Genomic DNA, 13,444 nt, shown 5'->3' with positions numbered 1-13,444 from the left:
TGGCCTCTCTCTGAGAATACCCGCCTCTTGGCCACGCCTCCTGCTGGATGCCGTCTCTTCCGGGAAGGTCGGAAGCCCGCCGGCTTGCGATTGGCTGAGATGGCCGTGCCGGGCAGACGCCTCCTTTTTCATTGGTCAGTTCGGTTGGCCAATGAGGTGAAAGAGTGGAAAGGCCGAAAGCGGTGGTTCTCCGGCAGGTGGCGCTATAGGGCGCGGTGGGAGAGAGGCGGGAGCGCGCAGGGCCGCGCGGGAGCGCGCGTGCTTTGGGGGACTTCTGTGGGGCGGATTTACGGACTTCTGGAGATGTGGGACTTCTGGAGCATGGGTGTGACTGATGAATGTCCCCCAGGGGTAGTTTAGCAAGGTTGGCTTCGCCTCTCCGAATAGAAGTTGTTGGTTTTTGTCTTTATTTTTTTTTGGGGGGGTGGGGGGGAAGATTGAGGGGGTACTTGTGGCTGAGGGTGCTGGAGGTTGAGACCACACTGAGCAGGGGACTGCCCCCCACCCTCACCAGTGGTCCTGTCCCGCTGCTTTCGGGTGGGGGATCACCGATAGCATCGTTCCCTCCCCAGCAGCGCAGTGGTGGGGGCTGTGCGGACCCCATCCTCCTTCCCTCACCCATACTGGGAGCCCCTCCCTCACCTGTAGCACAGCGAGACGCGGACCAGTTACTTCCCCGCTTCCCAGCGCCGGGGGCTAGCTCAGGAGAAAGGCATTTCCTCCCCCTGAGCCACGGGGGAAGGGGGGGGGGGGCAACGTGCCCGGGTGCCACATCCCGGGGCCAGGGCAGTGCCACCTGCCCCACTCATCCCAGTCACCGTGTCCCCGATCCCGTGGCCATGTTTGGGAAAGCAGCAGCCTCCGGGCGAGCCGAGGGGTCGGGCATGCCGCTGCTGTCCCCATGGGCCATTAATCCCCAACCAGCCCCTCTGCTGTGAAATCCAAACCCACCGGGCAGTTGTCACAGCGCTGGGGTTTCAGCGACCCCCAGCCCACCTGCCCGAGAGGAGCGGGGAGGAGGGGTGGGGATTCACACTGAATTCCTCAGCGATGCTGCGGTTGATGGACAGAAGGAGCTGTGCTGGGGATGCAGTGCCCTAAGTGGGCACGTGGTCCCCAAAGAAGGGGTGGGATGTGGTCCCCAAATGGGACATGTGGTCCCCAAACTGGGGATGTTGTTCCCAGATGAGGGATGCAGTGGAAGCTGTTTGGGACTTGGAGCTGTGGGATCTTCATGGGGCCACTTCCCCTCTATCAGCTGCTCGTGGTGACTCAGGGCTGATTCAGTCACATCCTGTCCCCAGCAGTGTGACCCCTGCCAATGTCTGGTGCTCTGACCCACGGCCCAAACTGCAGGGGGCACCAGCTTTGTGTCCACAAGATTTGATCCCTGTTTGACCAAGGGAAAGTTGGCTGAAGGTTCAGCTCTGGCCACCTGAAGAGCCCTGTTTGTCCTGTGCCACCTGCATGCCGGTCCCCAGCGAGGAAGGAGCTGCTTTGTCAGCACTTCCTCCGGGTGTGAGTCAGCTCCCGGTGTGCTACAGCCCCCATGGATATCCAGAGGTGGCTGGGTGAGAAGGAAACTGAGGCACAGTGCTGGCATGCACATGTCCACTACTGCACCGCAGCCCTTATCCCATCCCCCTCCTGCTCCACGCCTCCACTCTCACTAATGATGGGGCACAGGCTGCGTGCCACGTCCTGCACGGGCTGTTCTGGTGCCACGTTGATTGCAGGGAGGAGGAAGTAGCATTTGGAGTGGTGATAAGCAGCGGGTCGATAGGCACTGTCCTTCTCACTGTGCCATTTTTGCATCTCAGAGACGTTTTGGGGGAGATAAAGGCTAGGGGATAAAGGGACAGGCATGCAAGTTCTCTCTGAGCTGGGATCACGGGACCAGGGGATGGGGATGCACAGCTTCAAGGCTTGCATCACCCTGGAGCTGAGGCTGGGGGTGCTTTGTAGCACTGATGGATGGCTCCAGGCGTGCATTCCCGCCCCGGGCTTGGCCACAGGCATCCACGTCGCCCCGATTTGGCAGCAGCTGTCGGGGGGTCATGGCCCGGCAGCTGGGCGAGCCCCTGACACCAGGGCAGCACTTTTTATAGCTGGCAGGAGCTATTCCCGGGAGTGCGTGACCCCAGTGAAGGGTGGGGAGGGGGTGGCGGAGCCGACCTGCTGGCATGTCCCTGAGTGCTGGGAAGGGATGGATGGAGTGGTCCCAGCAACAAGATGATGCCAAGCTGGGGGAACCTGCTGCCCAACCTCGTGGCATCGTACTGGGGACCAGCCTGCCTCTCCCAGCGGGGCCGTCGTACCCCCATTGATTGTCCCCTCCATGCATACCCCCATGTGTCTCCTGCTTGCCTGCATGGAGCATCCACGAGGGCTCATTTAGGGGAAAAGGAGTGGGGGCTGCCTGCACCCCTCCGGGTGTATTTTTAGTCCTTTCCTTATAAGGTTTCTCCTATTTTTTTTTTTTTTTTTTGGGAACTGTGAACACAGTGAAGTCATCGCTGAGGTCATCCTGTCTCGCTTCCCCCCCCCTTTCCTCCCCCCCTCCTGGTGCTGGGCTCATCCCACAGGGAGGTTTTGTGTGGGCTCCATTGAAAATTCCCTCTCGGCCCAGCCTTAAAGGAAACAAAACCCGTAATTGTCTGGCAGGGGGCCAGGCTGAGGGGGTCTTCGGGGCTTTTAAAGCATTCGCTTTGCCAGCACAGTGGCCCATGCTGTGCCCATGCCGTGCCCACCAGCCCTTGCATGTGCTGCTCACACACTCAGTGCCTTACGGTGCATGAGCAGCTTTCAAGGGTCAGGCTGGAATATCCACCTCCGTTTCCATCCCCAAAAGCCCCATTGCCCCCCAAATTAGATTAGATGTGCTCGGCTGGCTGGATTTAATGAGGCGGGTGGTGGCCTCTGATTTGCTCCAGTGACTTTTGGCTGGCAGAGTGCACATGTGTTCCCATGGATGTTGGGCATGGGGGTGATCCCAGCCCATGAGTACTGGGTGTGCTGGGGTGGGCTGTAGGTGGGGGTTGGTACCCTAGGAAGGGGACAGACCCTTTTTGGGGCACTCATGCCCCGTATGGGGACATCCACTCTTGCACTTTGTGCTGTCTCCAGTCAAGCATCGCTGGGCTTTGCTTTCAGCCAAGTGCCCCACAGCCATCCTCACCCCTCTGGTGACCTCCAGCCCTTGACCCTTCCTGCTCCTCCTCCTCCTCCTCAGGGTGAGGAGGGAGCTACCCCCACCATCTGTCCCCCCTCATCTCTTTGTCAGCACTGGGCTGCCTGGAATGCGTATTAATTTTGGGAGGAATGCCACCCCCCGCATCGCCCAGCACTTCACCTCCCCCACCCCACAGCATCCCCACAGCTTTTGGGGATAGGGAGGAGGGGGGGGGGGACCTGAGCCGCCATCGGGTGATGCTGCCCAGGCCTCGCTGCAGGGCCGGCTGTGGGCCAGGGGCTGATTGAACACAGGCTCAGTGCCTGATTAAACTAATCGGAGGGGGATTTTTTTTTTATATCACTCTATTTGTCCTTAAAAGGAAACCATTGCCTGTGGGCAGGGGAGGGGGCCGGGGGCTTTGTGCGGCAAAGGCAGATAAATGCAGGGTCCTTATCTCAGCCTGGCTCCGTGCAATGCTGGCAGGGGCACGGAGGGCTGAACCCAACGTGTGGGTGAGCAGCTCAGTGCTGAGTGCCGCATGCCAATGCCACCCGGTTCCCCCCTCATCCCCTGCCCACCGTGACTCAGCCCTTTGCCCACATAAAGACACCCATTCTCTGGCCATGGGCACGTTCCTTCATGCCCAACTCACAAAGAGGGCATTGAACCGCCCTGTTCGGGGATCAGTTTGGCACCCACCCACTGCCCACCCCTCGCAGACCCCCCTCTGGGTGCCACAGGGAGAAGGGGCAATGCGTCATCCATCGGGGCTGGGAGCAACGTGCCTTGGCTGGGTTGGGATGCTTGGGTACTGGGCAGTCTCATGGGCAGCGTGCCCTGCTCAGGCAGCAATAGCAGTTGCTTTCTGCTGTCTCATTGTTGAGTGTGTTGGCATGGGGTCAGGGTGGGCTGGCGTCCGTCCCCCTGCTCCAGGCAGCACTTGTGCCCTAGGACAGTGGTTAGGGGTAAGCAGCCTTGAAACCACTGTGTCCCCTTCACGCCCCCAGCTCTGCCCAAAATCCACGGGCTCGCCCATCCAGATCCCCCCCCTCCACAGGAATGAAAGCTGGGATGCAACAGGTCTGAGTGGGAGGGCGATGCTTTATTAACTTAGTGTCAACGCAGCGGATGCATCCGGCGTGGCTCAGCGCTGTGAGCATTGGGTGGGTTGGGGACGGACACCCTGGGGTGCAGCACGAAGGTGAACCTTTACACAATCACTCTGCATGCACCCGGCCAGGCTGAATGGGGAAGGAGGATACGCAGTGTTTAAATGAAATAGAGGCCGAACCCAGTGCAAGTGTGGGACCTGGGGGGAGTGAGAGAGCCCGGTTCCTTGCTCTGAGGTGTGAAGTCGTGGCCCTTTGCTCAGCTGCGTTACCGTGTGCCGGGCATCCGTTCAACAAGGCAAAACCCACACAAACATGTTACAAACCAAAGGGAAACGGGCGTGCTATGTCGGTAGTGCTATGGGAGGCATCCGATTGTCGCAGGGCTGCAGGGGTCCCACCACCATCACTCCTCCCCTGAGGACCAGGGCTCCTGTTCTGGGTGCAGGACGTGGTCCTGCAGCGGAGACAGCGCAGGGATAGGCTCAGCCCCACCGTGCTTGCTGGGCAGGGGCAGGGTGTGGGCAGCAGGGGCTTCCCCAGGGTGGGTGATGCCATTCAACCCCTCCTCGGTGAACTCAGCCAGGTCCTCCAGGCTGGCCTGCCGGTGCAGCCCATTCTGCTCCCCGTTCTCAGTGCACCCAGGCTCTGCCACAGCCTCCTGCACTGTTGGCTGCTCATCGCTGGACGAGGCAGCTGAGGACCCTCCTTCCTCCTCCTGTGGGGGCTGTGCACCGTTATCCCCCTGCCCGTCCTTGGCCAGCTTGGCTCCCAGCACCAGCTCCTGATTGAACTCCAGGGCTTGCTCCACTATTTCCAGGATGTCTGAGTCTTTCGTGATGTCCACTGGCAGCTGTGTGGACACATCGGGGAGATATTCAGCTGCCTCCATCCTGGCTTCGTGCTCCAGCATGGAGCCTGGAGGTGGGTCAGTGTTGGAAGTCTCGGTGGCCAGGGGGCTGTCACCATCCTGCACGTCCTCCTCCCCCAGCCCCTCGTCACCCAGGGTGGTCTTATCACTGTGTCCCTCAGCCATAGGCACAGCCAGTCCTTCCTGCAGCTCAGCAGAAAACCCCTCTTCATCCTCCTCATCCTCCTCCTTTGGCATCTCGAATTCTCCCATGGGCATTTTCACATCTTCAGCTTCCCCCACTGATTTCTCCAAGTGCCCTTCATCCTCTGCCACTGGAGACACTACTCCGGGCACTGTTAGTTCATCCTTTCTGTCTTCTGCTGCTTCAACTTTAATTTCTTCAAATTCCTCTGAGTTCTCAGCTTCCTCCATGCTGGACCCCTCTTGGTTGGGAGCAGAAACTATGAAGTACCCTTCCTCCTCCTCGGTGCATTCTGGTGCAGGGCTCAGCTCCATCCCTGACTCCTCACAGCTCTCTGGCACTGCATGGACCTCTGCCTCATCACTCCCTCTCAGCTCCCCTTCCTCCTCCTGAGCCATTTCAGGTGCTGTCTCCTCATCCCCTCCACTGGCCAGAGGATTTGGGGCAGACTGCAGGATCTCCCCGCTGTATGCACATAGTGGCGTGCTGTTGAGCAGCGTGTCCTCCAGTTCCATCCTGGGCTCCTCCAACTGAGCATCCTCCGAGTGAACATTCTCCTCCGTGGGCTCATCACTCTCTGCACCATTGCCTGGATCCTGCTGCAGCACCGTAGCGTTGAGGCTGCCTCTTTCCAGCTCAATGGGTTCTGAGCTGAGCTTCTCACTCTGCACCTCCAGTGCCTCAGACAGCCCCTGTGGGTCCCCTGGTGCCTCCCCAGTGTCCCCATACCTGACCTCCTCATGCCCTGGAGCTGGTTCAGCCTCCTGTCCTGCTGGGCTCTGTGGCTGCTGCTGGCTCTGCAACTCACACCCAGCATCTCCCTCATCCTCATCCTCCTGGGTTTCCTCTGTTTCTGCTGGTGACAAGCCATCTCCCTCCTCATTTTCTGCTGCCTCTACATGTGGGTTATCATCCACCTGGACTGGCTCTTGGGATGTGATTGTGACTCCTGTCTCCTCTTCATCCTCTGCTGTCCCTTCCCTGTCCTGTGCTTGGTGCTTTTGGTGAATATCATTGTCTTCCCTGCCCCACGCCTCATCTCCTGGCTTCAGCTCAGTGTCCTGCTCCAGCCCATCCTCTGCAGATCCCTGCAACCCAGGCTGCTCCCAGGGTTCCTCAGGTTCCTCCTGAGGGTCTCCAGATTCCTCCTGCAGGTTCCCATGCTCCTCCTGGGGCTCTCCATGCTCCTCTTGGGTGTCTCTATGTTCCTCCTGCAAGACCCCATGCTTCTCCTGCAGGTCCTCATGCTCCTCCTGGGGGTCCCCATGCTCCTCCTGGGGGTCCCCATGCTCCTCCTGGGGGTCCCCATGCTCCTCCTGCCAGACCCCATCTTCCTTCTGCAGGTCCCCATGCTCCTTCTGGGTGTCCCTATGTTCCTCCTGCCAGACCCCATCTTCCTTCTGCAGGTCCCCATGCTCCTCCTGGGTGCCCTCATGTTCTTCCTGGGTGTCCCCATACTCCTCCTGCAGGTCCCCAAGCTCCTCCTGGGTGCCCTCATGTTCTTCCTTCGAGTCCCCATGTTCCTCCCGCAGGTCCCTATGTTCCTCCTGAATGTCCTCATGTTCTTCCTGCAGACCCCTGTGTTCCTCCCACAGGTCCCTATGCTCCTCTTGGGGGTCCCCATGCTCCACCTGCAGGTCCCCATGTTCATCCTGAGGGACCCCATGCTCCACCTGTAGGACCCTGTATTCCTCCTGCAGGTCCCCATGCTCCTTTTGCAGGTCCCTATCCTCCTGCAGGTCCCTATGTTCCTCCTGGGTGTCCTCATACTCCTTTTGCAGGTCCCTATGTTCCTCCTGGGTGTCCTCATACTCCTCCTGCAGGTCCCTATGTTCTTCCTGGGTGTCCTCATGCTCCTCCTGCAGGTCCCTATGTTCCTCCTGGGTGTCCTCATGCTCCTCCTGCAGGTCCCTATGTTCCTCCTGGGTGTCCTCATGCTCCTCCTGCAGGTCCCTATGTTCTTCCTGGGTGCCCTCATACTCCTCCTGCAGGTCCCTATGTTCCTCCTGGGTGTCCCCATACTCCTCCTGCAGGTCCCTATGTTCCTCCTGGGTGTCCCCATACTCCTCCTGCAGGTCCCTATGTTCCTCCTGGGTGTCCCCATACTCCTCCTGCAGGTCCCTATGTTCCTCCTGGGTGTCCCCATACTCCTCCTGCAGGTCCCTATGTTCCTCCTGGGTGTCCCCATACTCCTCCTGCAGGTCCCTATGTTCCTCCTGGGTGTCCCCATACTCCTTTTGCAGGTCCCTATGTTCCTCCTGGGTGTCCTCATGCTCCTCCTGCAGGTCCCTATGTTCCTCCTGGGTGTCCCCATACTCTTCCTGGGGGTCCCTATGCTCCTCCTGGGTGTCCTCATGCTCCTCCTGCAGGTCCTCATGCTCCTCTTGAAGTTTCCCATGCTCCATCTGCAGGCCCCCGTGTTCCTCCTGCAGGCCCATGTGTTCCTCCTGGGCATCCCCGAGCTCCCTCTGCAGGTCCCCATGCACCTCCTGGGGGTCCCCATGCTCCTCCTGCAGATCCTCATACTCCTCCTGCAGATCCTCATGTCCCTCCTTGGGGTCTCTATGTTCTTTCTGCAGCTCTATAGATTCCTCCCACGTGTCCTCATCCTCCTCCAAGCCCATGCTCTCCTGCTTCAGCTCTTTGGCTCCCAAAGCCTCCCCTGCTAGGGCATCCTCTCCCCCCAGTGCTTCCCTTCCTGTATCTCCCTCATCTCCCTCGCCATCCCTTGTTCTGCCCGTGCTCTCCCTTCCTGTAGTGTCTTCTCCAGCCCCTGACCATCCCTCTGCTGGTGGCAGGGCCCCCTCAATGCTGGAGGCCTTCAGCTCCAGGCACACCTCCTGCTCCCTTTCCTCCCCTGCATCCAGCTCACACAGGGATGTCTCCTGGTGCTCAGACTCCTGATCTCTCTCAACAAAGTCCTCTTGCAGGTGGCATCCTGTAGGCAAAACCAGGTGGCTCCCCACAGGGACAGCACAAGCAGCTTCAATTTCCATCTGCAGGGACCCTTCTTCTCGCATTTCCCCCTCGTGATCCGGGAACTCACATTCCACATCTTCCCTGGAAGGGCTCCAGGGTTCCCTCCTCTCCTTGGTCTCTGAGACGTGCAGTGCCTCCATGCTGGTGGCCTCCATGTCCTCCTTGCCCACCTCCAGCCTGGAGCCCCTTGTGTCCCCTCCCCAGGGCTCTCCCCCTGGCTCCTGGCTCTCCATGGGGCTCAGCAGGGTCAGCATCTCCTCCTCTTTGCTCCTTTCCTCCTCCCACATCTCCTCTTGGCTCTCTGCATCACTCTGGGTGGCACTTAACAACGTGGGCACATTGCTGCAGAGACACAGCTCAGGTGGGGACACGGTGCCACCCTCAGCACCCACCTCCTGGGTTCCTGCATCCTCCTCCTCCTCCTCCTCCTCCACAGGGGCTTCAAGATTCCCATCCCTGGTACTCTGGGTGGCACCGAGTGCAGGCACTTCTTTGGCCTCAGCATCATCTTGCATCTCCTTGAGAGCATCCTGCAGTGCGTGGCTGACCAGCTGTTCAGGGCTCAGTGGGCTCTGCATGGGGGTCTCCTCACCAGCCCCACGCTCCTGGGCTGGGCTCTCTGCCCCCCCACTGCCCGGCTCTGGGGACAGCACTGGGACAGCACGGCTGGGGGCAGCCAGCTCCCAGCTCCTCGGTGCCTGCAGGACCGAGCTGAATTTCTGGAACTCCTGTGCACTGGAGCTCTTGCTTTTTGGGGTCAGCACCTTGAGGGCATCACTAGGGGCTCTGCACAGCTGTATCACCCCCTCGGGCCGGGGGAAGGCAGCAAGGCTGGCACGGTGCTTGCTGCTGCTCGCCTCCAGCTTGACATCTGCAGAGAGCAGGGAAAGCGCGGTGTGGGGGGCACAGCCCAAAACCCAGGGGTTGGGGCAGAGATCACTCCATCACCCAACTGCAGCCCAGCAGCTCCTCTCTCCCCTCTTGCTGACCCCAATCCTATTTTTAAATGCTTCCAGGGAAGTGAGAAATTCCTCCCCTGAGTGATGCTGAGCACTGATGCTGCGGGGGGGTTGGGGGGGGGTGCAGCATTGGATGCCCTGCCTGCAGCAGCAGGGTCAGGGATGTGGTGGGCTTGTGCTGCAGGGATGTGAGCAGGTGACGGTTTTCCAGTTTTTTTAAGGAAAAAAGGAAACGCTCAGCCCGCTGCCGAGCATGAGGTCCTGTGTTAGGCTCCTCATACAGGGGAGGAAAAGTAGCAGATAAGCCTTTATCTGCTCTATAAGGAGGTGCCGGCAAGACCAGTGCCCGCTGTTAGCACCTTCCTATCTCACTGACCAACCCTTGCCAGGAAAATCCTTCCACCCCTTGGCCCTCCCTTACCTCGCAGGCTGTTGGCCAGCTTGAACTCCCCGGGCGGCATCTGCAGCCGGGTGCTCTCTGCTTCTAGCAGCGTCCTGCAAGGAGAGGTGTTTGGGGAGGGGGGGGAGGGGGGGGTGATATCTTTACACCCAGTGCTGAGCTGTCCAACCACATGTGCAGCCCGAGGGGATGCTCCACAGATACACCGTGGCATAAAATGTCTGTGGGTGGTCACCTGGTTGTAAGGTGTGGGATAGGGGATCCCAGATGCAGCCCCCCTCACTGCCTGCCAAGGAGCTCTCCCCTCGCCCGCTACATGGGCCCCCTCCCATCCCCCCATCCCCAGCTTAGTGTCCTCACCACCGGGTGACATCATGCGCTGCCGGGGAGGCCCCTCCGCTGGGGACAGCCCCTATTCTCATGCTAATTGTCCCCCCTGCCTTTGTCTGGGGCCATCTGGAAGGGCTGGAAACGGACTGGGGGCTACAGGGTTCAGTCCCAGAGTCTCCCAGCAGCCCCCTTGCTGCTCTGTCCAGCGAGCCTGGGTAAAGCTACAAGGGGAGGTTTGGTGCATCATCCTTCTCTGTGCACACGGGAGCACAGTGGGAGCACTCTGTGTCCCCGAAGGGAGCTGTGCCACAGTGAAGATCTCACCTGTAGGTTGCCACCTCCAGGCTGAGGGACATCTTGAGGTGCATGAGCTGCTGCCTGTCCTCCAGCACCTGGGCGATCTGCACCTGCAGGCTCTGCTTCTCCTGCTCCAGGGCCTCGATGGCCAGCTGCAGTGAGAAGCACAGGGTCAGCAACCTGACTGTCTGGGGGAGGGAGCTCTGGTGGCACAAATCGCTCCTGCATGGGTTGTGCTTCCCACCACCCCATCATTGCTCTTCTTCCTGGTCCTGACCCTCTTTGTCCCATGGGAAATTAAGTGCTCCGTCCTCTTCCGGAGGATGTGGGTCAGCAGTTGTGACTCCACTCTGGCACCGCCTGCTGCATGACTTGTGGTGGGGACAGGGATCCAGGATCCATCCCAACCCCGGCACTGCTTGGGGTGGCTCTCTCTGTCACCCATGGGTGCCCCCAGTGCTCCTTGGGGATGTTAGAGATGGGTGTCCCGGGGGTGCCCAGGTACTGAGGGTGCTGCAGGGAGGAGAATCCCAGAGGCACTTCATTTTTGCATGAGGAGGTTGGAGAAGGTTCAAGGGAGCAAGCAGAGGAGTGGAGTAAAAACACAAGAAGGATGCAGCTGCTGGAGTAGGGATGGGAAGGCTGGAGGGGATTGGGGCCATGAGATGCCAGAGTGGGAAGGATGGATCCTCTGAGTGGATGGCTGTAGCATCCCCTTCTCCATCCTCAAACCGGGAACAAAGAGGGACCCTTCCCTGCATGGGGTCTGCAGCTCCACCCATGAGCTTGGGCTGCATTTGCAGCCTGTTCCCCCCACAACTTCCCCTGCAGAATTACTTTTGCAGCTGTCTGTCTGCAGCTGTGGCTAAGTCGGATGAAGTTTAACCATCCCGAATGCAGCGGCTGCAGAAATGGGAAGAAACAGCCCCTGTCCTGGGGTTTGCAGCCCACCCGAGGAGTTGCTCTTGTCTTCCCCTCCCCAGCTTTCGAGCCCCCCGAGCTCCCCACTCTCCCCACCTGGAACTTCTCAGCCTCTCCATGCTGCTCCTGCCACTGCTGGCCCAGGTTCTCCTCCAGCATCACCTTCCGCGCCTTCAGCCCCACCAGCTCCTTCTCCAGGTGCCGCAGCTGCAGTTGGCTCTGTTGGTTGTCCTCTGCCACCTGCCAGAGGTTCTCCTTGGCCTGGCCCAGAGCACGCTCCAGCTGCGACACCTCTGCCTTGTAGGTCTCCACTGCCCCTCTCCAGATCTCTGACAGTCTCTTGGAGTAGTCCTCCACCTCCACGGGTTGGAATGCCACCGGCGCACAGCGGAAGCCCTCCAGGCTCTGTGAGAAGCTGGTGAGCTCCTGGTCCAGCCCCGCTTTCTCCTCCTCGTGCACCTCCAGCAGAGCTTCCACCTCCTTCTCCAGCTGCACAGCTCTCTCCTTCAGCCAGATCTGTGCCCGTCTCTCCTCCTCCAGCTCCTTCTTGCTGGAGGACAGCTGCCTCTTGGCTTCCTCGCGGGCTGCCTGCTCCTTCTGGCACCTGCTCCTCACGTGCTGCACCTCCTCGTACAGGTTGTCCCTGGCCAGCTCAGCTGCACACTTCTCAGTGAAGGCACGGTGCAGAGCATCCCACAGCGACCGCAGCTCCTCCTCATACCTGGCCCTGCGTGGGTCCCCGGCCGGGCTCTCCTTGGTGCTCTGGATCTCAGCTCGCAGCCCCTCATTCTCCTCCTCCAGGAACTTGACGCGGGCCAGGTAGGCTTCCAGGCGCTTGTTGAGGTCCCACATCTGCAGCGATTCCTCACCCAGAGCTCTCGCCCCCACGAAGCCCTCTGTGCTCAGCATCGCAGCGGTAGAAGGAAGGCAGCAGAGCGGTGCCGGCGCAGGCGAGCGCAGCTATTCATACTCACGCCGGGTGAGTGGGAGGCCTCTGAGACCCGAGCAGAGGAGCAGGGTTAACTCTTCCACAGCCGGTGCAGCTGCTGCCAGCCCCATCCCTATGCCCCATCCCCCGCTGTCCCCTTGAGATGTCGGGCAGTGCTTGAGATGGGATGGCGACGCGCCATGCCGGGGTGGAGCTTTGCTTTGTGGGATGCTGCGGGGCTGGTGGATTCATTCAGGGTAGGGCTGGGTTTTGCTGTGCCTCAGTTTCCCCTTTAGGCACAGCTGGGATTCCCAACGAGCACGCTGCATCCTGCACCTTGGGGCTCGGTGCCATCTGTGCCCCAGCTAATACCCAAAAAGCAGCCAGAGCACCAAGTGAGCCCGGAGCAGCGAGGGGCTCCCGTGGGTTTTATCTGGGGTCTTCCAAGGGCAGACCCCCACCCCACAGTGCCTGGTTGTGGGACCCTTTGTACTGCTCCAAATGGGACCACTAAGGGCTTTGGTGTCCCGGGGAGGACATGTCCCATGGGGATGCTCTTGAGCCCTCTCTGTGCATCTCAGTGACTGGAGCAGATCTGGGCTCAGCCACAGGCACCACTTGGGCACAAATCCTGCCCCAGCTTCACAGCCCTCCATCCAGCCCAGGGGGCATCCTTTTGCACAGGGAGAATGGACAGAGGGCTGCAAGGCAGCACCCCCAGCCACCTTCTGCTTCCAGCTGTGTCCAGCTGTGTTGCTCCCATGTTCCAGATGTTGTCTCGCTGGAGCCCGGTGGGGATTCACACCGTGGCTGTCGAAATTTGGCACATGCTGGTCCCGCATTTGTTTCTGCTCACAGTGTGACCCGCACGGGCTGAGCTTTTCTATTTGATTTATTCGGGGGGAGGGGGGGCTAGAAATTCCAACTTGGAGCTGTCTGAGAACAAAAGAGTCTGGAAAAGAAATAATCGGGGAGAAGCTTTGCGCCAGCTCCTTCTCTCCCAGACCCCCCACTCCAGGAGGGGCGGTGAGGACAGTCCTTGCGCTGTCCCTTCCACTGCATGGAGGCAAAGAATGAGTGACCCCTCCCAGCTGTCCCACGTCGTCGAGCTCCCGCCCCGCTGCAAGAGAGAGGCGAGCAATAGTCCCCTCTGGTGGCCAAGGCCATCCAGAGCCACCCCGAACCCTGTGGGGCTTCTGGGGCACTGCGTCCTCGAGTCACCGTCCCTCCTCCATTCGGGGTGTATGGGTGGGGGGTGAAAGGTTGCATTCCCTCCTTGCAGGAGCCCCAT

At 60.1% G+C, this 13,444-nt stretch overlaps 1 protein-coding gene across 1 annotated transcript; it reads right to left on the bottom strand.

Annotated features, from left to right (window-relative positions):
- Positions 1-4,600: 4,600 nt before the first annotated feature.
- Positions 4,601-12,225, bottom strand: NES (nestin). The gene is made up of 4 exons (XM_065749022.1): positions 11,322-12,225; positions 10,332-10,456; positions 9,699-9,772; positions 4,601-9,189 (listed from the first exon to the last, which is right to left on the bottom strand). Exons 1-4 carry the CDS (start codon positions 12,132-12,134, stop codon positions 4,691-4,693), a joined length of 5,511 nt encoding a protein of 1,836 aa, XP_065605094.1. The 5' UTR covers positions 12,135-12,225; the 3' UTR covers positions 4,601-4,690.
- Positions 12,226-13,444: the final 1,219 nt, after the last annotated feature.

This window comes from Cyrtonyx montezumae, unplaced genomic scaffold, assembly GCF_038088225.1.
Source record: "Cyrtonyx montezumae isolate F1298 unplaced genomic scaffold, pur_monq_1.0 scaffold_57, whole genome shotgun sequence".
In the NCBI taxonomy this organism is placed as follows: Eukaryota; Metazoa; Chordata; class Aves; order Galliformes; family Odontophoridae; genus Cyrtonyx; species Cyrtonyx montezumae.
The sequence above is the reverse complement of the archived record's forward strand: the minus strand, read 5'-3'. Positions and strand labels throughout refer to the sequence as shown.

What these genes read in the sequence shown, in the direction of transcription:
- NES (XM_065749022.1), bottom strand. Translation starts at nt 12,134, where the DNA reads ATGCTGAGCACAGAGGGCTTCGTGGGGGCGAGAGCTCTGGGTGAGGAA. An exon ending in GAGAGGCTGAGAAGTTCCAG is followed by an intron (nt 10,457 to 11,321) that starts GTGGGGAGAGTG and finishes TTCTCACTGCAG; the next exon opens with CTGGCCATCGAGGCCCTGGA. An exon ending in CTGGAGGTGGCAACCTACAG is followed by an intron (nt 9,773 to 10,331) that starts GTGAGATCTTCA and finishes CTCTCCTTGCAG; the next exon opens with GACGCTGCTAGAAGCAGAGA.